General features: G+C 40.0%; 1 protein-coding gene across 1 annotated transcript in view; it reads left to right on the forward strand.

Annotated features, from left to right (window-relative positions):
- LOC124606964 overlaps positions 1-22,132 on the forward strand; it is a 76,212-nt gene that overhangs the window by 37,429 nt on the left and 16,651 nt on the right. The window contains exons 4-7 of the mRNA XM_047139105.1: positions 769-863; positions 947-1,016; positions 1,163-1,324; positions 10,815-12,155. Of these exons, the coding sequence (XP_046995061.1) occupies positions 769-863; positions 947-1,016; positions 1,163-1,324; positions 10,815-12,155 (1,668 nt within the window). The remainder of the gene's footprint in view (positions 1-768; positions 864-946; positions 1,017-1,162; positions 1,325-10,814; positions 12,156-22,132) is intronic.

A 22,132-nucleotide genomic window follows, 5' to 3' on the forward strand; every position in this document is an offset into this window, starting at 1 on the left:
GTGGCAAATCTCTTCCGTTTGTGGTCCTCTGTGAGGAGTCTGGGTACCCACCGAGAACACAGTTTCTTAAAGTTTAGGTTTTCAAACACAATTTTGTACAAAACCGATCTTGAAACTTGTGGAAATTCCAAAGAAAGAGTGGAAATTGTGAATCTTCTGTCCTCACGAATCTTTGTTTTGACTGCAGCCACCAAATCATCAGTGATCACAGAGGGCCGGCCTGAGCGTTCTTCGTCATGGACGTTTTGACGGCCATTTTTAAACTCTCTAACCCATTGTTGCATTTTACCTTCACTCATTGCATTCAAGCCATAAACTTCTGTTAACTGACGATGAATTTCTGCAGCTGATAGGCTTCTCGCGGTCAAAAAACGTATCTCTGACCGTATCTCACACGCGGCGGGCAATTCAATAATCGTAAACATTATAAAGTAGCACAGCGATGCGTACACATCAGCTACAGAGCTGCAGCTTGCATCAGTGTGAACGGGAAGGATGCCGGCAAGTGGCGCGGTGGCTTGTTGCAGCATCCGCGCGAACTACGGGACTATATGCGCGAGCGGCCCTTACTTAAAAAACAACCCTCGTAGATATTCTGTAGTTGGAGTCAGCAAGTGTACCTTTTGTGCCACTGTTTGCCTTGCTCCAGTTTCAGTAACTTTTGTAATATATCTCATAATCATTGATATTACTTTTCTGGGTGAAGATTATATGGTCTTTTTTGTCATTGTTGAGAGCACCTGGTAAATTTTTAATAAATGTTTTCAGAGTGCCAGCAGTATTTTCTTAGAAGCAATACAAATCCTTCATTCTTGTCAAGAGAAGAAAGGTGTGTTGAGTGGAACAATTCTACATCAGAATAGGTAAATTCAAAAGTTAAACAATTTATGAGATCTCCTTCTGGCTCTTCTTGTTTCATAAACACAAATTTTGTCTGTCTTTGTAGGATTGTTGCAACACAGCTGAGCCCAGATCTCACAAGAACAATTATCTACACTGATCCATATAGAATTAGAGTAAGTACTAAAAGCACACCTGTTTAAATTATTAATTTTATTTCATTATTTTATACTAGAAAATTAATTTTGACATGTGGTTCTTAACACAGCTGACCAGTGGGACTATTTAAGATAGCTCAATCTCTCTGGTCTTTCTGTTTCAGTCACCAGCTGAACACCTTGAAACACATTTCCACCTCCCAATAGGTGTGCAGCTGTTAAAAGTGTATGTCGATGGAAATGAATATAGTAAAATGTTAACAAATTTGAATACTATTGGAACATCTGTTAAGAATATTTCTATACAAAAATTACAACAACCAAAGGTAAAAGGATGATATTAACCAATGTACTTATCATAATTAGGACCTATCCTTGCTTTATGATAGGGTTGATATTATCAGTATGGTTCATGGAGAGGGAAACAAATTACATCACAGCTCAGTACACTGAAACAAAAAAACAGTCTGCCCTTATTGCAGATGCTTTATATTTATAAAAATAAACAAAATTCGCAATCTGGACTGGTTGTTTTTTGTGATACCAGGCTGCTGTCATTCTGAGTTAAAGAACTGACTATATTGATTTGGTCTTCTTTGTTTACTTTCATTAATTCATTCATAATTGTTTCAAAGACTACATTATGGAGCAGAACACCTAGGGTGTAAAACAATTTGGGGTATAAGTGAACCGATAAATAGTTGCTATAATAAAATTAACACTAACTAGTGATTATCAGATTTGTCACATGAAGGCATTAAATGAGCATCTCAGCAATTAGCAAGAAAGATCCAAACTGAAGGAGACTGTCACACTATAACTTATAACAGTCAATTGATTTTTATCTCCTGGTGCTTTTTTTAACATGTAATCATTTTCATGGGTACGCTAATAAATTTCAAAGGATCATGATTACAGTGGTGTCATTGTCTAGTGCACTACTAAAGGTATTCGTATATTCTGTATGTAGATCATCAGATAATTTATTGAGGTAGTAGCTGTAAGAATGCTTTTAATTAACTTTGAATTTTGCAGGCATAACCAATCTTGGGTATTACATTTATGCTCAACTTGTAAAGAGAGTTTTGCATCAGGATATAGACTTCCACTCCTAGCCACAGGCTACATACATAGTCAGTGACGAATAAAGATTCTTGTGTAGTGGTGTGGTTGTTTGTGTCACATTTTCCAATAAACTGATTGTTGTTATCAACCAAAAATATCACTAAAGGTCATGTGTACTATAAAATGAGTGCAGTACTTCCAAGATCTTTGGAGAATTTTCTGTTAAATACTAATGATCTGTTTCACAACAAATCTTACTACTTGCTCTTGTAGAAAAAATACGTCATCTTAAGCAGCATTGTCTCAGAAAATAATCGTCTAATGATCCAGAGATTGTAAATTTTATAAGATAGTATTTTTGTCTGCAGGCTAGAATAGTGATAGCGTGAGGCTTGCTGAACTTGCTTGATCGTCTATCAGCGTGTTGGTTCCCTAACAGGTCAGCACCATGGATTTCAACACATTTTATACACAGGGCTTCAGTTAAACATGTGACTTGTGATTATTAATGTATATACCTGGTACATTCATGCTTGTGAGATACAAAATCTGTGTAACTATTTTTGTCATGTTAGGAGAAAAATCTTGATAGTATAAAATAGGGTGGTGTAGTCCTCAAGAGATTACTGGGAGAAAATAAACTAAAACATTTGGCAAGTACGAGGTTAGTTCAGTCCAAGAGTGCTCTCCTTGGAGGTGGTTCCTTTCCTTCTTTCTACTTGAGAATTGGCCCATTCAGCCAGTCTGTATTGCCATAGTTCTGAAAAACTGAAGAACCAAGGTGTAAACAGAGGAACCATCATGGAGGCATTGTTTATCATAATAACTGCTAATTTTTTCAGAGAATATAGCAATGACATAAACAGAAAAAGAGAACTTCTGTTGCCCCCATGTGACACTGTCATGTTAGATGAGTATATATACAGGAAAATGGAGATGGTACCTTATATGTAAATCAGTTTTCACAGATGTCATTTTGCAGTCTAAAATTTTGTACAGGATGAGTTTGAACTCCACTGGCAAAATTTGAGAGGTTGTTTAAGGATATTTTCGGAGTATTTTGATATAAGAGTTAGTTTTATTTGGTGGCTCATGTCAACATAATTACGATTTTTCCCTGTTTAGTTTGTTCCCAACTATCTTTGTTTCTATGAAAATACTTTCATAGAAGGGAAAAAACCTGTACTAAGCAATCACTAAAGTGAAAGTATCAAACGCAAAACACAAAATAATGCTATGATCCTCAGATGCAAAAACACTGCAATATGATTGCCAGCTCTGTGCAAACAGCTCAGCACATTGTTGTCATGCCTCTCCCAGTGTATTCAGAGAACTCATACACAGGGTTCACAATGACTGACTTTTGATCAGTAAAGCTACCCGTATTGTTGCATATCAATGCTACTGCACAACTCTCGCTGCCAGAAAAAACAAACCTGAAAATGAAAACAACTGAGCAGCACTGATTGCAAGCTTTAGGCATAAGAATAAAGCAGGCATAATTGTTTTCAGGCAAGACACACTGTGGACATTGTTGACATTTGTACTGTTGTGCAGATGTTTTCAGTGCAAAACAGATACAAAGATAAGTGCTGGTAAAAAAATGAAATGAAATGAAAGTTCTCTGCAATGAGCCACTGGAGTCAGTGGAACAGTTATTCCTGATAATACTCAGACAATATTAACGAATAACCTTCAAAATTTTGTTTTGGAGTTCAGGTTCACTGGTTTACTATTGCATCTCATCATTCTTCATATCTTCTCTTACATAGGTACATTACAGTCTTGAAGCTGCCATTACATAACATCCTTATAATGTGATATAGTTAATAATATGTGCATCAATTCGTTCTGTTAAGAAACTGATCAGTGGAGTAGGGAAAGCTGTCCGCCATAAATTTTTTAGGCCCTCCTGAAGCTAGACATTGTTAGCTAAACTTTTTATAGCTGTTGGAAAACTGTAGAAAATATCTTCATTGATGAAGGGCACCTTTATGAACCAAAGTGAGTGACCTTAAGCCACATTCCTTGTATTGTTTCTATGAATTGAACTGTTTGTTTAAAAAGAGAAGTATATTACTTATGACAGTTTTCATTAAGGTGTTAACTGAATAGCGACAATGAAAGGTGGATGTACTGTATTACGGGCTGTACTAGAATTCAGTGTTTAAACCAAGTATCAGTGTGTCAAAGTATTTGGTACCCTTTTTGTGCAGAATTTTCTCATCAGGAAAGAGGGAAGGAGAGGGAAAGACGAAAGGATGTGGGTTTTAAGGGAGAGGGTAAGGAGTCATTCCAATCACAGGAGCGGAAAGACTTACCTTAGGGGGGAAAAAAGGACAGGTATACACTAGCACACACACACACACATATCCATCCGCACACACACAGCCACAAGCAGACACTTGTAAAGGCAAAGAGTTTGGTTAGAGATGTCAATCGAGGCGGAAGTACAGAGGCAAAGATGTTGTTGAAAGACAGGTGAGGTATGAGTGGCGGCAAATTGAAATTAGCGGAGATTGAGGCCTGGCGGATAACGAGAAGAGAGGATATACTGAAGGGCAAGTTCCCATCTCCAGAGTTCTGACAGGTTGGTGTTAGTGGGAAGTATCCAGATAACCCGGACGGTGTAACACCGTGCCAAGATGTGCTGGCCGGCACCAAGGCATGTTTAGCCACAGGGAGATCCTCATTACCAACAAACACTGTCTGCCTGTGTCCATTCATGCGAATGGACAGTTTGTTGCTGGTCATTCCCACATAGCAAGCTTCACAGTGTAGGCAGGTCCGTTGGTAAATCATGTGGGTGCTTTCACACGTGGCTCTGCCTTTGATCGTGTACACCTTCCGGGTTACAGGACTGGAGTAGGTGGTGGTGGGAGGGTGCATGGGACAGTTTTTACATCGGGGGCGGTTACAAGGGTAGGAGCCAGAGGGTAGGGAAGGTGGTTTGTGGATTTCATAGGGATGAACTAAGAGGTTACGAAGGTTAGGTGGACGGCGGAAAGACACTCTTGGTGGAGTGGGGAGGATTTCAAAAAGGATGGATCTCATTACAGGGCAGGATTTGAGGAAGTCGTATCCCTGCTGGAGAGCCACATTCAGAATCTGATCCAGTCCCGGAAAGTATCCTGTCACAAGTGGGGCACTTTTGGGGTTCTTCTGTGGGAGGTTCTGGGTCTGAGGAGATGAGGAAGTGGTTCTGGTTATTTGCTTCTGTACCAGGTCGGGAGGGTAGTTGCAGGATGCGAAAGCTGCTTTCAGGTTGTTGGTGTAATGGTTCAGGGATTCCGGACTGGAGCAGATTCGTTTGTCACTACATTGACTGATTCTTTGAAATATGCATCTAATGCAGACAAAATTTCTTCAAAGGACAGAGCTGCTACGTCGCGTCGGGGAAATAATTTCACTATCACACGGTACGTCTGGACGCCGACAGCGGAAAGGAGAAAAGGCTGCCGCTCATGACCTTGAATTCTGTAGGCGGCGAGATGGAATCCAAATTGGCGGGACCACTCCGTCCAGCTTTCCAGTGGCGCATCAAAAGGACGAAAAGGTGGTGCAACTGGGTGTTGTGGCTGCGGGAGCGGTGGAGCGACGGCCGCCGCATCGTTTTGCATTGCACGTTGATCCTGGACGAGCTGTCCAAGGGCATCCAGTAGGGCCTGCGTCTGCAGATTCTGTAAGCGATAAAATTCGGACAGTACATCTGGAGATTGTGGCGAAGCCATGACACAAGTAAAGCAGTCTGTATAGTTAGGAACGCGAATTGGCTCGTCGCCAAACTGTTGTGACTTGGCAAGACAGCCAAGCCACTATGAGAGGAAGCTGAAGGCACGCGTTTAAGCTCATGCAGGCTGGCGTGAGGTCTGGAACAGTTAAAGGAATAGAGACTAGCAAAAAAGGTACGTAGCTTCTGGAATACTTAACTTTAATCCATAATTGGTGAACATTGGTCTGACGGTACATGCATCACAAGATAAATAGCAAATGATAATGGCGCCTTGCTAGGTCATAGCAAATGACGTAGCTGAAGGCTATGCTAACTATCGTCTTGGCAAATGAGAGCGTAATTTGTCAGTGAACCATCGCTAGCAAAGTCGGCTGTACAACTGGGGCGAGTGCTAGGAAGTCTCTCTAGACCTGCCGTGTGGCGCGCTCGGTCTGCAATCACTGATAGTGGCGACACGCGGGTCCGACGTATACTAACGGACCGCGGCCGACTTAAAGGCTACCACCTAGCAAGTGAGGTGTCTGGCGGTGACACCACATATACGACTTCCTCAAATCCTGCCCTGAAATGAGATCCATCCTTCATGAAATCCTCCCCACTCCACCAAGAGTGTCTTTCCGCCGTCCACCTAACCTTCGTAACCTCTTAGTTCATCCCTATGAAATCCACAAACCACCTTCCCTACCCTCTGGCTCCTACCCTTGTAACCGCCCCCGATGTAAAAACTGTCCCATGCACCCTCCCACCACCACCTACTCCAGTCCTGTAACCCGGAAGGTGTACACGATCAAAGGCAGAGCCACGTGTGAAAGCACCCACGTGATCTACCAACTGACCTGCCTACACTGTGATGCATTCTATGTGGGAATGACCAGCAACAAACTGTCCATCCGCATGAATGAACACAGGCAGACAGTGTTTGTTGGTAATGAGGATCACCCTGTGGCTAAACATGCCTTGGTGCACGGCCAGCACATCTTGGCACAGAGTTACACCGTCCGGGTTATCTGGATACTTCCCACTAACACCAACCTGTCAGAACTCCGGAGATGGGAACTTGCCCTTCAGTATATCCTCTCTTCTCGTTATCCGCCAGGCCTCAATCTCCGCTAATTTCAATTTGCCGCTGCTCATACCTCACCTGTCTTTCAACAACATCTTTGCCTCTGTACTTCCGCCTTGACTGACATCTCTACCCAAACTCTTTGCCTTTACAAATGTCTGCTTGTGTCTGTGTATGTGCGGATGGATATGTGTGTGTGTGCGAGTGTATACCTGTCCTTTTTTCCTTTTTTCCCCCTAAGGTAAGTCTTTCCGCTCCTGGGATTGGACTGACTCCTTACCCTCTCTCTTAAAACCCACATCCTTTTGTCTTTCGCTCTCCTTCCCTCTTTCCTGATGAGGCAACAGTTTGTTGCGAAAGCTTGAATTTCGTGTGTGTGTTTGTGTTTGTTTGTGTGTGTGTCTATCGACCTGCCAGCACTTTCATTCGGTAAGTCAAATCATCTGTGTTAGGGAAACATTCCACGTGGGAAAAATATATCTAAAAACACAGATGATATGACGTACCGAACGAAAGTGCTAGCAGGTCGATAGACACACAAACAAACACAAACACACACATGAAATTCAAGCTTTCGCAACAAACTGTTGCCTCATCAGGAAAGAGGGAAGGAGAGGGAAAGACGAAAGGATGTGGGTTTTAAGGGAGAGGGTAAGGAGGCATTCCAATCCCGGGAGCGGAAAGACTTACCTTAGGGGGAAAAAAAGACGGGTATACACTCGCACACACACATATATCCACCCACACATATACAGACACAAGCAGACATATTTAAAGACAAAGAGTTTGCGCGGAGATGTCAGTCAAGGCAGAAGTACAGAGGCAAAGATGATGTTGAATGACAGGTGAGGTATGAGTGGCGGCAACTTGAAATTAGCGGAGATTGAGGCCTGGTGGATAACGGGAAGAGAGGATATATTGAAGAGCAAGTTCCCATCTCCGGAGTTCGGATAGGTTGGTGTTAGTGGGAAGTATCCAGATAACCCGGACGGTGTAACACTGTGCCAAGATGTGCTGGCCGTGCACCAAGGCATGTTTAGCCACAGGGTGATCCTCATTACCAACAAACACTGTCTGCCTGTGTCCATTCATGCGAATGGACAGTTTGTTGCTGGTCATTCCCACATAGAATGCGTCACAGTGTAGGCAGGTCAGTTGGTAGGTCACGTGGGTGCTTTCACATGTGGCTCTGCCTTTGATCGTGTACACCTTCCGGGTTACAGGACTGGAGTAGGTGGTGGTGGGAGGGTGCATGGTACAGGTTTTACATCGGGGGCGGTTACAAGGGTAGGAGCCAGAGGGTAGGGAAGGTTGTTTGTGGATTTCGTAGGGATGAACTAAGAGGTTACGAAGGTTAGGTGGACAGCAGAAAGACACTCTTGGTGGAGTGGGGAGGATTTCATGAAGGATGGATCTCATTTCAGGGCAGGATTTGAGGAAGTCATATCCCTGGTGGAGAGCCACATTCAGAATCTGATCCAGTCCCGGAAAGTATCCTGTCACAAGTGGGGCACTTTTGTGGTTCTTCTGTGGGAGGTTCTGGGTTTGAGAGGATGAGGAAGTGGCTCTGGTTATTTGCTCCTGTACCAGGTCGGGAGAGTAGTTGCGGGATGCGAAAGCTGTTGTCAGGTTGTTGGTGTAATGCTTCAAGGATTCCGGACTGGAGCAGATTCGTTTGCCACGAAGACCTAGGCTGTAGGGAAGGGACCGTTTGATGTGGAATGGGTGGCAGCTGTCGTAATGGAGGTACTGTTGCTTGTTGGTGGGTTTGATGTGGACGGATGTGTGAAGCTGGCCATTGGACAGGTGGAGGTCAACATCAAGGAAAGTGGCATGGGATTTGGAGTAGGACCAGGTGCATCTGATGGGACCAAAGGAGTTGAGGTTGGAGAGGAAATTCTGGAGTTCTTCTTCACTGAGAGTCCAGATCATGAAGATGTCATCAATAAATCTGTACCAAACTTTGGGTTGGCAGGCCTGGGTAACCAAGAAGGCTTCCTCTAAGCGACCCATGAATAGGTTGGCGTACGAAGGGGCCATCCTGGTACCCATGGCTGTTCCCTTTAATTGTTGGTATGTCTGGCCTTCAAAAGTGAAGAAGTTGTGGGTCAGGATGAAGCTGGCTAAGGTAATGAGGAAAGAGGTTTTAGGTAGGGTGGCAGGTGATCGGCGTGAAAGGAAGTGCTCCATCGCAGCGAGGCCCTGGACGTGCGGGATATTTGTGTATAAGGAAGTGCACAAAAACCTCTTTCAACATCATCTTTGCCTCTGTACTTCTGCCTTGACTGACATCTCTGCCCAAACTCTTTGTCATTAAATATGTCTGCTTGTGTCTGTATATGTGTGGATGGATATATGTGTGTGTGTGTGTGTGTGTGTGTGTGTGTGTGTGTGTGTGTGTGTGTGTGCGAGTGTATACCCATCCTTTTTTCCCCCTAAGGTAAGTCTTTCCGCTCCCGGGATTGGAATGCCTCCTTACCCTCTCCCTTAAAACCCACATCCTTTCGTCTTTCCCTCTCCTTCCCTCTTTCCTGATGAGGCAACAGTTTGTTGCGAAAGCTTGAATTTTGTGTGTATGTTTGTGTTTGTTTGTGTGTCTGTCGATCTGCCAGCACTTTCATTTGGTGAGTCACATCATCTTTGTTTTTAGATATATTTTTCCTACGTGGAATGTTTCCCTCTATTATAACCATATATATATATACTCTGCTTTTTGTTAATTCATGCTGTATGTTTGAAATCAAATACCAGAATATTTATCAGGAATGTGAACAAAACAGTTTTTGTTTAGTGAGTAATAATATTGCTTTTGTATATGCAGCGGGTCCTTCCTGAATCTCACAGCATAGCGATATGTTGCTGTAAAGAATAGAGGACCTTAAATTTGAAGATATTTGTAAAGGTATATCCATTATGCTTATTAGTCAAACACAATTGGCTTGCAGCTTACTTTCTGGAGCAAATGTTTATTACCACAGTAAATTATTAATCATAATAGAGTGAAAATAGGTAAAACATGTCAATCTTTTCAGATAAATACTTAATATGGTAAGTAACATGGTAAGAAAAGTTCTGGTAGAATGCAAATAATTTAGGAGTAAACAAGACCACTCACTGAATAGTAGAAGTGTTGAGTTGTTGACATCCACATGAAAACTAATAAAAACTTGATGGCTTTCGAAAAAATCCTTTAACAAGATAGAGCACATAACATAAACATACATACATGTGTGGTGTCTTCCCCCACCCACAACCCCTGCCATCGGGGTCCTTCCCCCCCCCCCCCCCCCCCCCCCCTCCCAGTACATCCTTCTCTCCTGTAATCATCCTGATCTCAGTCTCTGATAAACCATTGCATCCACACCATCCTCCCAACAGTCCCACTCTTCTTCGTCCTTTCACCCCCTCCCAATCCAGACCTTCATGTCACGTCATTGTGCATCGCTCAACCCAGTAGTACCAGTATCCGTAAGTCACAATACTATCCCTTACACCTGCTGCCTCTTCTTCCTACATTCCTATTCTGCACACTAGCTGCTTTCCTTGATATAGCCCTTTTCAGAGTTGCTATACAGTTTTTAACTGTAAATACTTGAAGTTACTAATGAACAAAGTGTGTGAGGAAGTTTCGTTAGATTACAAGAGAAGTCATATGTCCTGTAATAAGTTTGTTAGTTGTGTATAAAGACAATATTTTTGCACACATTTTTATAGTAAAAATACATTGCTCAGATGAAGCATAAAAAATTGAGATCAAAGCATATATTTAGCATACATTTAGCATCTCCTTGTTTTTACTGTGAATGAAAAAGGGAGCGAAGTAACTAAAACTGCAAGTAACTGTATTTGGTACACTCTAATTTTTTTTTTCTGGACTACTAACGTAGATGTACTAGAAGAATGTGTGTATGATATTTTACCACACGTTCCACTTCTACTGTAGTTTTTGTTTTAGGTCTCCAGTGGAAAACCACAGACAACAAAGGAACAGTTGTCGTCTATGAAGAGAGATACTTCAAGAATATTTACAGTGCCAGAAGAAAAAGAAGATGGAGAACATGTTGAAACTACTACTAGTTTCAATGGCTTAAATGGAGAAAATGCATCACTAAACAATGACGTGCCTGACAAACCTTCATATAGTATTGCCGCAACACCATTAAAAGAACTGAATGTTGGTAAGGTGTTGCATGCAAAGGTCATGTCAATATGTCGTGGCTCAAATAATACAGTGAATGATGATGAGTCCAAAAGTGAAAAAGTTCCTTCTTTCCTTAAAAGAAACAATGAGATGATACTTAAACAAAAGACCCTGAAAAATTCCAAGTCAATCAACAATTTTTTGTCAAATTACTGTGAAACTGAAGGTCACAGCCTCAGCTTAAATGATATTAATAAAAACACAAAGATCACAAGTAAGAGAGTTCCATTAAGGTGCTACAGTTTTGGTCTTCCACGAGTTACTCGGAAATTGTGCCATGAGGAAGACATTTCTCCAGAAGAAAAATTATCTCCAGGGAAACATTTTTTTAATACAATTACAGATCCTCTGTTTCCTGTTTTTCGTTGGGATGGTGTACCAATATCACATTCCCTATTTGATGAATATGTTTCGCGCCATTATGAGCTTTTAGATATGGAGAGAACACAAGAAAATACTGCTGCAAGTAATATGAAACTTGTGTCCCATGAGGATGAAATTAGTGTACCTGATGTTAGCCATTCTTCAAATGTAACAACCGAAAACCATGCCAACTCCAGCAGTTTGCAGTCTGCTCCAACTGGTCAAATTGCAAGTGCGTCAGATAATGGTGCTTCATTGTCCAAACAGGAAATGTACAGACGTTCTCTTAGCTTACCTTTAAAAACAATTAACATGAGTGAAGATTGTGGAGACAGTGATCGACAGAGATCTGTTTCATGCTGTGAAGGTGACGTTGACTCTCCAGTGCTACCAAAATATACTGGTCCATTGCAACTCACCCCTCTTCTGTCTAAATTGAGTTTGTTAGCTCATGATGAAAAGTCAGGTGGCATCAGTGAAAAAGATAAAAGCTTTAATGAACTTTCAGATTTAAAATTTTCAAAAATTCATGAAGAATCCATTTTTCCCGCCAACACAGAGAATAGAAAGTGCACAGAGAAATCTGGTAATACCATAAAAGTGGAGGAGGAAGTCCACCAATCAGCATTACCAAAAGAAGCCTGTTTATATGTATACAGGCAGCAGCATATGACCATGGCACTTGTGTTAGAACTTTCTGCAGCTCAGGATCCTGAGATTATTCATTCACTGGTAAGTTCTAACTGCAAATGCAGAGTTTCATGGAAATGACAAGTGTTTATTTAACTAGCCAGTACTGTATTTAAACTTCATATTATAGAGAAAAGAGGAAACAAGGAAATTTCCAAAATGATCTTCCCACTCCGTAACAGAATGCACGCTGTTGTGAAACATTCTGATAGTTAAAAACTGTGCTCCACACATGACCTCATATTCAGATCTTTCAGTTTCATGAACAGTGCGTTTACTGAATGGGTTACTCAGGACAGCCTTCCAGAGTTTGGAAAGTATGAGAGAGGTAATGTCAGATTGACGTCCTGAGCTGTATTCAACAGGTATATGGATAGCTAATTTGTAAGACCATAGTTTACAATAGACAATTATTTACCTGTGAACTGCATCTTTTGATGTCATTTTCATTTTCTGGTTAATTTTAAAGTAGTAGATGTTCACCTAACACTGCAAAAACTTGCCTATGTCTTGGCAATCAGAACGTAGACCAAGTTCTATTTGGTTTTGTTTGTATGATGCAGTCATGATCAATATGTTAACTAAAATGTCCTTTGGGAAAAAACGTATATATATTGATGGATGTGTTAAGATAAGTTGCAGACAATATGTTACATGTGAAGTGTCACTACATAACATTGCACTGTATCTTACTGCCAGTGTGTAAACCAGTCTCCTGCGATCTCAAGATCAGTTCATATAGACTGTTTTTACTCTTTTGCAGATTAAGAATAATTGTCTCGCACAGAAAATTTCCTCTCTATGAACTTTGTATTTGTTAGTGCTGATGAGATAGTACTGCTGAAAATGGAGACTAAATTTTAAAATATGTAATGACTTTTACATGATGGTTTCATAGACTTGAGAATATTCATTAGGAATTTGATCATGGTTTTCTTAAGGACTGGTTATTCGGTGCTTCAGACAGATGATTTGATTTGACTTGATTTTTTTTTTTTTTATTGGTCCAGTTTTATCATACAGCACAAATTGTACAATTGATATTGGACAGGTCAAAGATGAGTTACAATAATACATAGTCTTAGCAAAATTGTAGGCAAATTAAAAATAGGTACCTATTACAATTAATTTCAGAAATTCTCTGACAGAATAGAAACAGTGCTTTATTAGAAATGCCTTTAGTTTAGCTTTAAATATCGGATGAGAAGCATTTTTTATTTCCTCTGGTATCTTATTGTGTAGTATTACACCAATGTTAATTATGCTCCTCTGATATGTGCTTGTTCTGTGATATTTTTGATGTATATTTGATTTCCCTCTGGTACTACAGTTGTGTACATTTTTTTTTTTTTTTTTTTTTTTTCCTGTAGCAATTTGCCTATTTTCAGGAGGTAGTCCCTAGAGAACAAGATAGTTGCATAAATGAATAAACTTGGAACATTAGAACACAAAGCTCAGTAAAATGGGATTTACTGGACTCCATCTTTTTAAGGCCACAAATTATTCTTAGAGCTCTTTTTTGCATTCTAATAACCTTTACACTGTGAGTTGAGTAGCCCCAGAAAATAATCCCATATCAGACTAGTGAGTGGAACTGTGCATAGTATGCCTACAGTACTGTTGTTTTGCTTGTTGTAGCCTTTCAAATTCTTAGGCCATAGTACACAGATGATAGTTTTCTAGGTAAGTTACTTATATGTGTGTCCCACTTTAAGTCTTGCTGAACCCATAGACCCAAAAATTTTGTGACGCTTACATTTTCTAGGGGATCATTTTTAATTGTGCTTGAATAGGCATTTGATTAGTTGGAGCAATTAAATGAAAATAAACACACACAGTTTTTTCAGTATTTATAATGAGCTTGTTTTTTGTGAGCCACTCAGAAAGTCTTTCCATAGAACTTTCTGCTGTGGACTGCAAAGTTTCTGGACTGGATCCAGTGAGCAATATGCTGGTGTCATCGGCAAACAGGATAGTTTTTGTGGGACTCATATATTGAACTAAGTCGTCCACATAAATCAAGAAGAGTAGTGGACCTAAGATTGAGCCCTGCTGTACACCATATTTTATTGGTAATTTGCTAGAAAGAAAGGAGTTGTTTCATGTTTTATTCATTTTGTTGAATTCATACTGAGGTGATACTTTCTGCCTGCAGTTTTTTAGGTATGAACACAACCAGCTATGTGCTACACCTCTTACTCCTTGTCTTTCTAATTTTTCGAACATAATGTTATGGTCCAGGACATCAAAGGCTTTTGATGGATCTAGAAAAATACCTGCAGCTAATTTATGTTGATCAAGGGATTTTAAAATGCAGTCTAAGAATTTGAAAATTGCTGTCTGATTTAGACTTTCTAAAACCATGTTGTAGTACTGTAAGAGGTGCATATTTATTTATGAAACTTAAAAGCCTGTCATAGAAGAGTTTTTCTAGAATTTTTGAGAAGGAACTTAACTGTGACATGGGTCAGTAGTTTGATATTTTTTCAGAAGAACCTTTTTTTAGCAGTGGTGAAACTTTTGCTATTTTAAAAATATCTGGAAATACACCAGTTTTTAAAGAGAGGTTGGAAATTTTTGCCAAGGGGTTTGCTGTGTGGTGAGCATATGCTTTTAATTTGAAATCAGGTACTTCATCAAGACCACTTGACATTTTATTGCTAAATGATTTAATTTTACTTGTAATTTCATTGGGGTTTGTTTCATAAACGTACATAGAAGCAGTCAAGATCACTGACTTGCTGGAGAAACTTGGGGCTGGTTCTTGACAGTGTACTTGAATGAGGTCTTCAGCTAGTGAAGTGAAGTATTCATTGAATTTTTCCACAACTGAATTTGGGTCTGTGACTTTTGAGCCTTCTAGTGTTATGAAACATTCTTTTTCTTTGGAGCTGAACTACAAATTTCTTTCTTTATAACTCTCAACGTGGATTTCATTTTGTTAGATGAGTTTCTTATCAAATTGTCATTCCACATAATTTTTGCCTCTTTGACTACTCTACCATAGATTCTTTTGTAGGCTTTTGAATAATCTGCGAATTCTTGGGTTACTCTATATTTCTTACAACAGTACTGCAGAAATCTGTTTCTCTCACTGGGAATTTTTATTCCTTTAATTATCCATTGCTTATTATTGTTAGGTTTACTGTTTTTACTACTTTTGGAAATGCTTCATTAAAATAGTGAAGACAGATGCTCCAAAAACTCATGTACATGCTATCAACATTGTTCTGAGTGGCAATGCTTTCCCAGTTTTCATTCACCAGTAAGAGATTAAAAATTCTAATGTTATCTTCAGAAAAGGTTCTTTTTTCGACTACTTTTTTGGAACTACTACTACTTGTTGGCATTTCTATACACAGCAGCTGTGCCTCATGATCACTGTAACCCATGCTCAGTACTCTGCTTGCCAAACTAAGTTGTTTCTGAGATGAATATTTGGTCAATAATGGAATTTGTGCATTCTATTAATCTTGTTGGGCAGTGTATTGTGGGGATCATATTGAATGTATTGGTCATATTTATCAAAGCATCTCTGGTGCTGCTGTCTTTTGAAAACTCAATATTGAAATCCCCACAAAGCACTATCTTCATATTTAGTGTACTGATCCTGTTCAACAGAACCTCTAGTTTATTCATGAAGACTGGCAGGTTTCCAATTGGTGCTCTATATATGTTAATAACTATGAAATTAAGCTCTGGCAGTTTAGTAAAGGAAAGTTCAAAGTCTTTTTCAATTGGGTCAATATAACTTTTACTGACACCACAGAACTTTATTTGTTCTTTCACAAAGATAGCAGTCACTGTGTTTGGAAAACTCTCGGCTAAAATGACATGCTAATCTATATTCTGAGATTGAGGTTGATTTTACTTCGTCATTTCGTAGCCAATGTTCAGTAATGCAAATTATGTCTCCGTTTAGTGCATACTGGAGTAGTGCTTCCAACATGGAAATTTTATTTGTGAGTGACTGAACGTTATGGTGTAGTATAGCAAAATCTGGGTATTTAGTAACTTTAGTTGAAATGGTTTCTGATTCTTTATCTAATGGCATTTCTAATACAGCACTTACCCAAAAAAATTTTCGGTATCTTTCTTGTGTGTGGCTTCTGTTTGCTGGTGGCAATCAGCAGGTGAGTTAACTTCTGGAGCTTGTATAAGTTTTGCTTCATCCACATCTGTCCTCTTCGGTTTAAACCATTTCATAATTTTCGTTTGGCTGACAACTTGATTGTTTGTTTCTCACCTAATTGGTTTAAACCACTTGGTAATTTGTGTTTGGCCGATGGCACAGCTTGTAACTCGTCTAAAGCACTTATTAATCTCCTTTTGTTTGTCACTTATACTTTTTTCTTCGCTCTTCTTTGAGATGCGAGTACATATTTTTTTGGCTAGTAATTTCTTTCCTGGCATATTTAAATGAAGTCCATGGACTGTATGGAACCTTTGCTCCAATCTGTTTATATCTACAATATTGACATTCTTAAAGTTAGTGCATATTTCAGTGATATACTTGTTTGCAACATTAATTTTGCGGTTCACGCATTACCAGGGTGGTAAATCATGACGATGTGGGATGTTCACAATGAATACATTTGCGTGGATTAAATTATTTAAACATTTCCTCATTTCTGTAATAATCTTGTATGTCTCATTTCTATAGACATCGTTTGATCCTCCTATTAACACAGCAAAATCGTCTTTATTCAAACTAGCTACGTCAGTTGATGTTGTTAGGTCCGTTATTTCACTCAATGGAGCCCCTGGCTGTATGAAACCAGATGCCTTCAAACTACATGTTCTCATCAACACTGCAGAAATTTCACGGTCATGGCTATCACCTAACACACAGATTGTTTTGTGTTTCACACTTTTTGTAAAGATTTAGGTTCTTCAATGTTCTTCAGTTTGCAGTTTCGCAGGAGATGCGTTCTTTAACGTAGTTACCTTTGTTGCATTGAAGTCTGTGGTAGTGTAGGTGTGCGCACTTATGTTTGGAGTTTCTAAAATCTCTCCTGATGCAGTATTTTCACGTTTGACCTACTTACAATGAGCAACGGTTTGCCTACTTTGTTTTCCAACTTTTCAACCCTTTCAAATGTGTTCACTGAATCCACAGCAGAAACCACTTCAAAAGAGTTTTTTTACACTAAATGTTCACTGTCTTTCAGATCTTTCACCTTCTGAGTACAACTTCATTCAGTCATTATCTTCCATCTTCCCGAGACCGAGTCTTCTTTCTTCATTAACGTCTCACGTTTTTCAGATTGTAGTTTACTTATTTCCACCTTTTAAGCGTCGATTGTAAACTGTAGACTGGATATCCTTTTGTTCAGCTTCAGTATTTCATTCTTACAACTTGCACACCTTTTCCTTTTACTACCGAAATTTACATTTTTTCGTGGAGACACATGATACACTTTCGACTTGGCCGCCATCTTTAAAACTGAAGTGCTACCTTTAGCAGCATAGAGATGGAGAAACAGTTTTGGAAAAAATCATGGCTAGAGAGGGTTCAAAGCGGTGGTTTTGGTGTATTCCAACACAGAAAAAAAAATCTTTCATAAATCAAAACTTCTTTAGGGGAGGCAAATTTAATTGCTGTGCACCTCTGGTTCTTGAGCTATTTTCTTATTACATTCGACAGTGATTAGTTGTATTCTAAAAAAGACTGCATTTCCATAGTTAATAAGGTGTGTGATTGTCACTTTGGCATATTTGTTGAAGATGGGGACTAGAGGAACACATGTGACTCCTTAAGCTTTCCTGGCAGATATGTTGTAAATAGTCTTCATGGGTTTGCCACTGGATCACGTTGTGCAAATTCCACAATATTTCCTCTGAGTCAACATTTTGGAAACATAAACATGAGTCCTCCATGTATCTAAATTTGTGGAACTCAGTTTCATCCACAACGTAAGTGTAGCCTCGCAAGAATTAGTTGTGGTTCTGTCTAATTTTGGGAATGGATTTTATCTGGCAGAACTCTGATGTTTTTGCTTTGGTACCTTAAATGGCAGTCAATATTTCTGTATCACAGAATATTTAATGTTATGTAGTGTGACAGTTTGATTGCTCTCTAGATGTGATCCAACTTAAGATTCTTGTTCCTAGTACTATCATATGTCTGATTATTTGCTTTGGAATGCGTGGTTAGCAAGAATGTTTTGGTTATGAATAATACACTGAAATAAAACAAACACAGAAATCAGCTTTGTCCATAATATGTTTAAGTTGTATGAAAACTGAAATTTACATAAGCTTTAGGGAGAAATAATGCAGGTGCCTGCCACCTCCCCTGAATGCACCTACAAGGTACACACTGGCATGATCCTTACAAATCCTCTTCCATTCTGTTCGTCCCTGTCCCCACCAAACACCCATGCTTGCATGCATATGTACATCGCCCAAAAACTAAGCAATTTATTGCCCTTTCTGTGTGCCTGTCGCAGCATAGCACTACTTGTATGTGGCAAATAGAGCTCTGATTTCATAAATGTATTACTGATTAAAAGTTTGGTTTTCAGAATACTTGGAGCTTTTAGCAAAAATTTCAATAGTCCAGTGATAGAAACATGATACAAATAAAACATTGTCTGAAAGACCATTACAACCAATAATCTACATCTACATACATATTCCGCAAGCTAACATATATGTGTATTGAAGGGTATCCTGTACCACTACTAAACATTTCCTTTTCTGTTCCACTCGCAGAGTGAGGGAGAAACGACTGTCTATATGCCTCTTTAAAAGTCTTAATCTCTCTAATCATACCTTCATGGCCTTGTGCAAAATGTACGTTGGCAGTAGTAGAATTTCTATACAGTGAGCCTCAGATGCCGGTTTTCTAAATTTTCTCAATACTGCTCTTTAATAACACTTGTCAGTTGTTCGAACCGACCAGTAACAAATCTAGCAGCTAACCTCTGAATTGCTTCAATATCTTGCTTTAATCCGACCTGGTGTGGATCACAAAAACTCGAAAGGTACTCAGCAGTGGGTCGCACTAGTGTCGTGTTCATAGTCTCCTCTTTTTTTAGAGCTGGCTGCCATTCATCACACCAACTAGAAAATTTGTGTAAGCGTCTTGTATCCTCCTACAATCATTGAACAATAGCACCTTTCCATTCAACACAGCATCATCAGCGAACAGCAGTCCTATCACATTTCCTTGGTGCTCTCCTGAGGATACCATTGTCTTTGATGGCCACTTGCCATTGAGGACAATATATTGGGTTCTGTTACTTAAGAAGTCTTCAAGCCATTTATGTACCTGGGTATAATTAATTTAATTGTATTTTCGCACTACTAAAGCAGTTATAATCTTAATTTCAAGTCCAGTGTACCCAAAAGCTATATACAGAATTCTATAATTGTAAAAGCTTTTTCAGTTAGACCATATAATGGTAAGAGAGAAATTTCAGAACCAAATTTTAAACTGCAAAACTTTTCTAGGTGCAGCTATGGACTCTGTGTATAATTTATTGATTAAGAACTGCAGATTAATACCGAATAAATTAAAGAAGATGTGAATAAATTGAAAAACCCAGAGGTTGAAACCTCCTGGCAGATTAAAACTGTGTGCCCGACCGAGACTCAAACTCGGGACCTTTGCCTTTTGCGGGCAAGTGCTCTACCATCTGAGCTACTGAAGCACGACTCACGCCCGGTACTCACAGCTTTACTTCTGCCAGTATCTCGTCTCCTACCTTCCAAACTTTACAGAAGCTCTCTTGCGAACCTTGCAGAACTAGCACTCCTGAAAGAAAGGATACTGCGGAGACATGGCTTAGCCACAGCTTGGAGGATGTTTCCAGAATGAGATTTTCACTCTGCAAGGTTCGGAGGAGAGCTTCTGTAAAGTTTTGAAGGTAGGAGACGAGATACTGGCAGAAGTAAAGTTGTGAGTACCGGGCGTGAGTCGTGCTTCGGTAGCTCAGATGGTAGAGCACTTGCCCGCGAAAGGCAAAGGTCCCGAGTTCGAGTCTCGGTCGGGCACACAGTTTTAATCTGCCAAGAAGTTTCATATCAGCGCACACTCTGCTGCAGAGTGAAAATCTCATTCTGGAAACCCAGAGGTTGTTGAGTGTTTGAAAGTGAGCTTTGGGCAATAACTGACAGAAACAGAGGAAAAGGATACAATATAAGAGTGGTAGCTTTGAGAGATTGTATGGTGAAGGCAGCCAAGGATTAAATAAGCCGAAAGTCAAGGCCCAGAAGAAATCCTTGAATAATCCAGGATACATTTAACTCGACAAAAAGGGAAAATATGAAAGTGAAGGAGGTGGAAGGGGGTAGATCATCTAAAAAAGTGTTACTGACAGAAAAAAAAAATGCCAAACCAGGAAAGGCTAGAGGAGAAATGTAAGAGGGCTTTGATGCTTGCATGACTGTATATGAGATGGGGAAAAAGATACTGCAAGAAGAATTTGACAAAATTTGAAAAAGTTGAAACCAGTCACTTAGAATGGATGACATTCCCATGGAATTATTGAGATACTTGGTAGAGTGAGCTGTAACATAACAGTCCCACTTTGTATACAAGGTATATGAGACAGAGAAAAATACCCTCAGACATCAAGATAAAGAAAATCATTCCAGTTTCATAAAAGGCAGGTGTGAATATGAATCTCTGAGACACTGCACATCGGGCATATAAACTACGCCCGATACCTGAAAAACATATTACTTCCAAGCAGAAGCAAAACAGTCAAGCTGTGAGAAATGCAAAACTCGGGCATGCCCATACAATAACTGACAACAGAAATGGACCACTGCCCTATGGAAAAACCTGTGTAGTCTTGGCATAGGCAAAGTAAAAGCTGCAACTGATCCTACAGTTCCAACCGATGAACTGAACTGGTGCTTCACATTACTTACAACCACAGTTGAACCACAAACAAAACAGACTCATTGATTACTTCATGGGAGTAAGTGACTGCAGCTCCGAAACATTCTATCTAAGGCATGTTACTCGCAGTACCATCAGAAAGCCATCATATGTATCAGATCAGCATCTACTGGACATTATGACATCACAGTCCAAATGATGAAGTGTATTAATGACCCACCACTGCCCAATATAACACATTATTGTCAACCAGTCTTTAACCACAAGTGTTTGGAAACAGGGACTAGTTAATCCATGACTTAAAAGGGACATTGCCTCAGTACCCTCTGATTACTTACCTATTTGCATGCTTCCTGCACTGTCCAAGGCATTAGGACATATTGTCCATCACCAACTAACAAATGACTTAACTACAATCAACCTACTAGGCTAGACTAATGTTAATCAGCATCTGTGAACATTGCGGCATATTACCTGCCTTAATAAAGGTAACAGATGAGCTGAATCTTGCTGCAGATGCACGAGAGGCAACTATCATATGCTTCTTAGACTTCAGCAAAACCTTTGACACTGTTGAGTATTCGGGAGGACGACGGTTCAATCCTGCGTCCGGCCATCCTGATTTAGGTTTTCCGTGATTTCCCTAAATCGCTCCAGGCAAATGCCGGGATGGTTCCTTTCAAAGGGCACGGCCGACTTCCTTCCCCATCCTTCCCTAATCCGATGAGACTGATGACCTTGCTGTCTGGTCTCCTTCCCCGCAACAACCCCCCCCCCCCCCCCCCCCAACTGTTGAGTATGATATTTTACTTGCCAAACTGAGCAGCTTAAATTTCTTGCCAAGTGCAGTGGAAGAGTTTTGTTCATACCTGTTGTTTCACCAGCAGTGTACCACATCCGGAACCATAAAATCACAGTGAAGGTGGGTAGTATTAGGCATCCCTCAGGGCCCAATGTTAGGTCCTATAATCTTTTCATTGTGTATAAATGATATTTCATTAGTTTTGTCCCCCTGCAAATACTACATGTATGCTGATGACTTCCAGCTGTACCCGAGAGCAAAACCTTACCTGAAGACAGCTATCAAGAATCTCATTACTGACCCGGGTGCACTATCAAAATAGGTGGAGCGCATATAGAGTTAAAGCTCAGCCCATCCAAAACC

The sequence above is a fragment of the Schistocerca americana genome, chromosome 1, assembly GCF_021461395.2.
Source record: "Schistocerca americana isolate TAMUIC-IGC-003095 chromosome 1, iqSchAmer2.1, whole genome shotgun sequence".
NCBI lineage: Eukaryota > Metazoa > Arthropoda > Insecta > Orthoptera > Acrididae > Schistocerca > Schistocerca americana.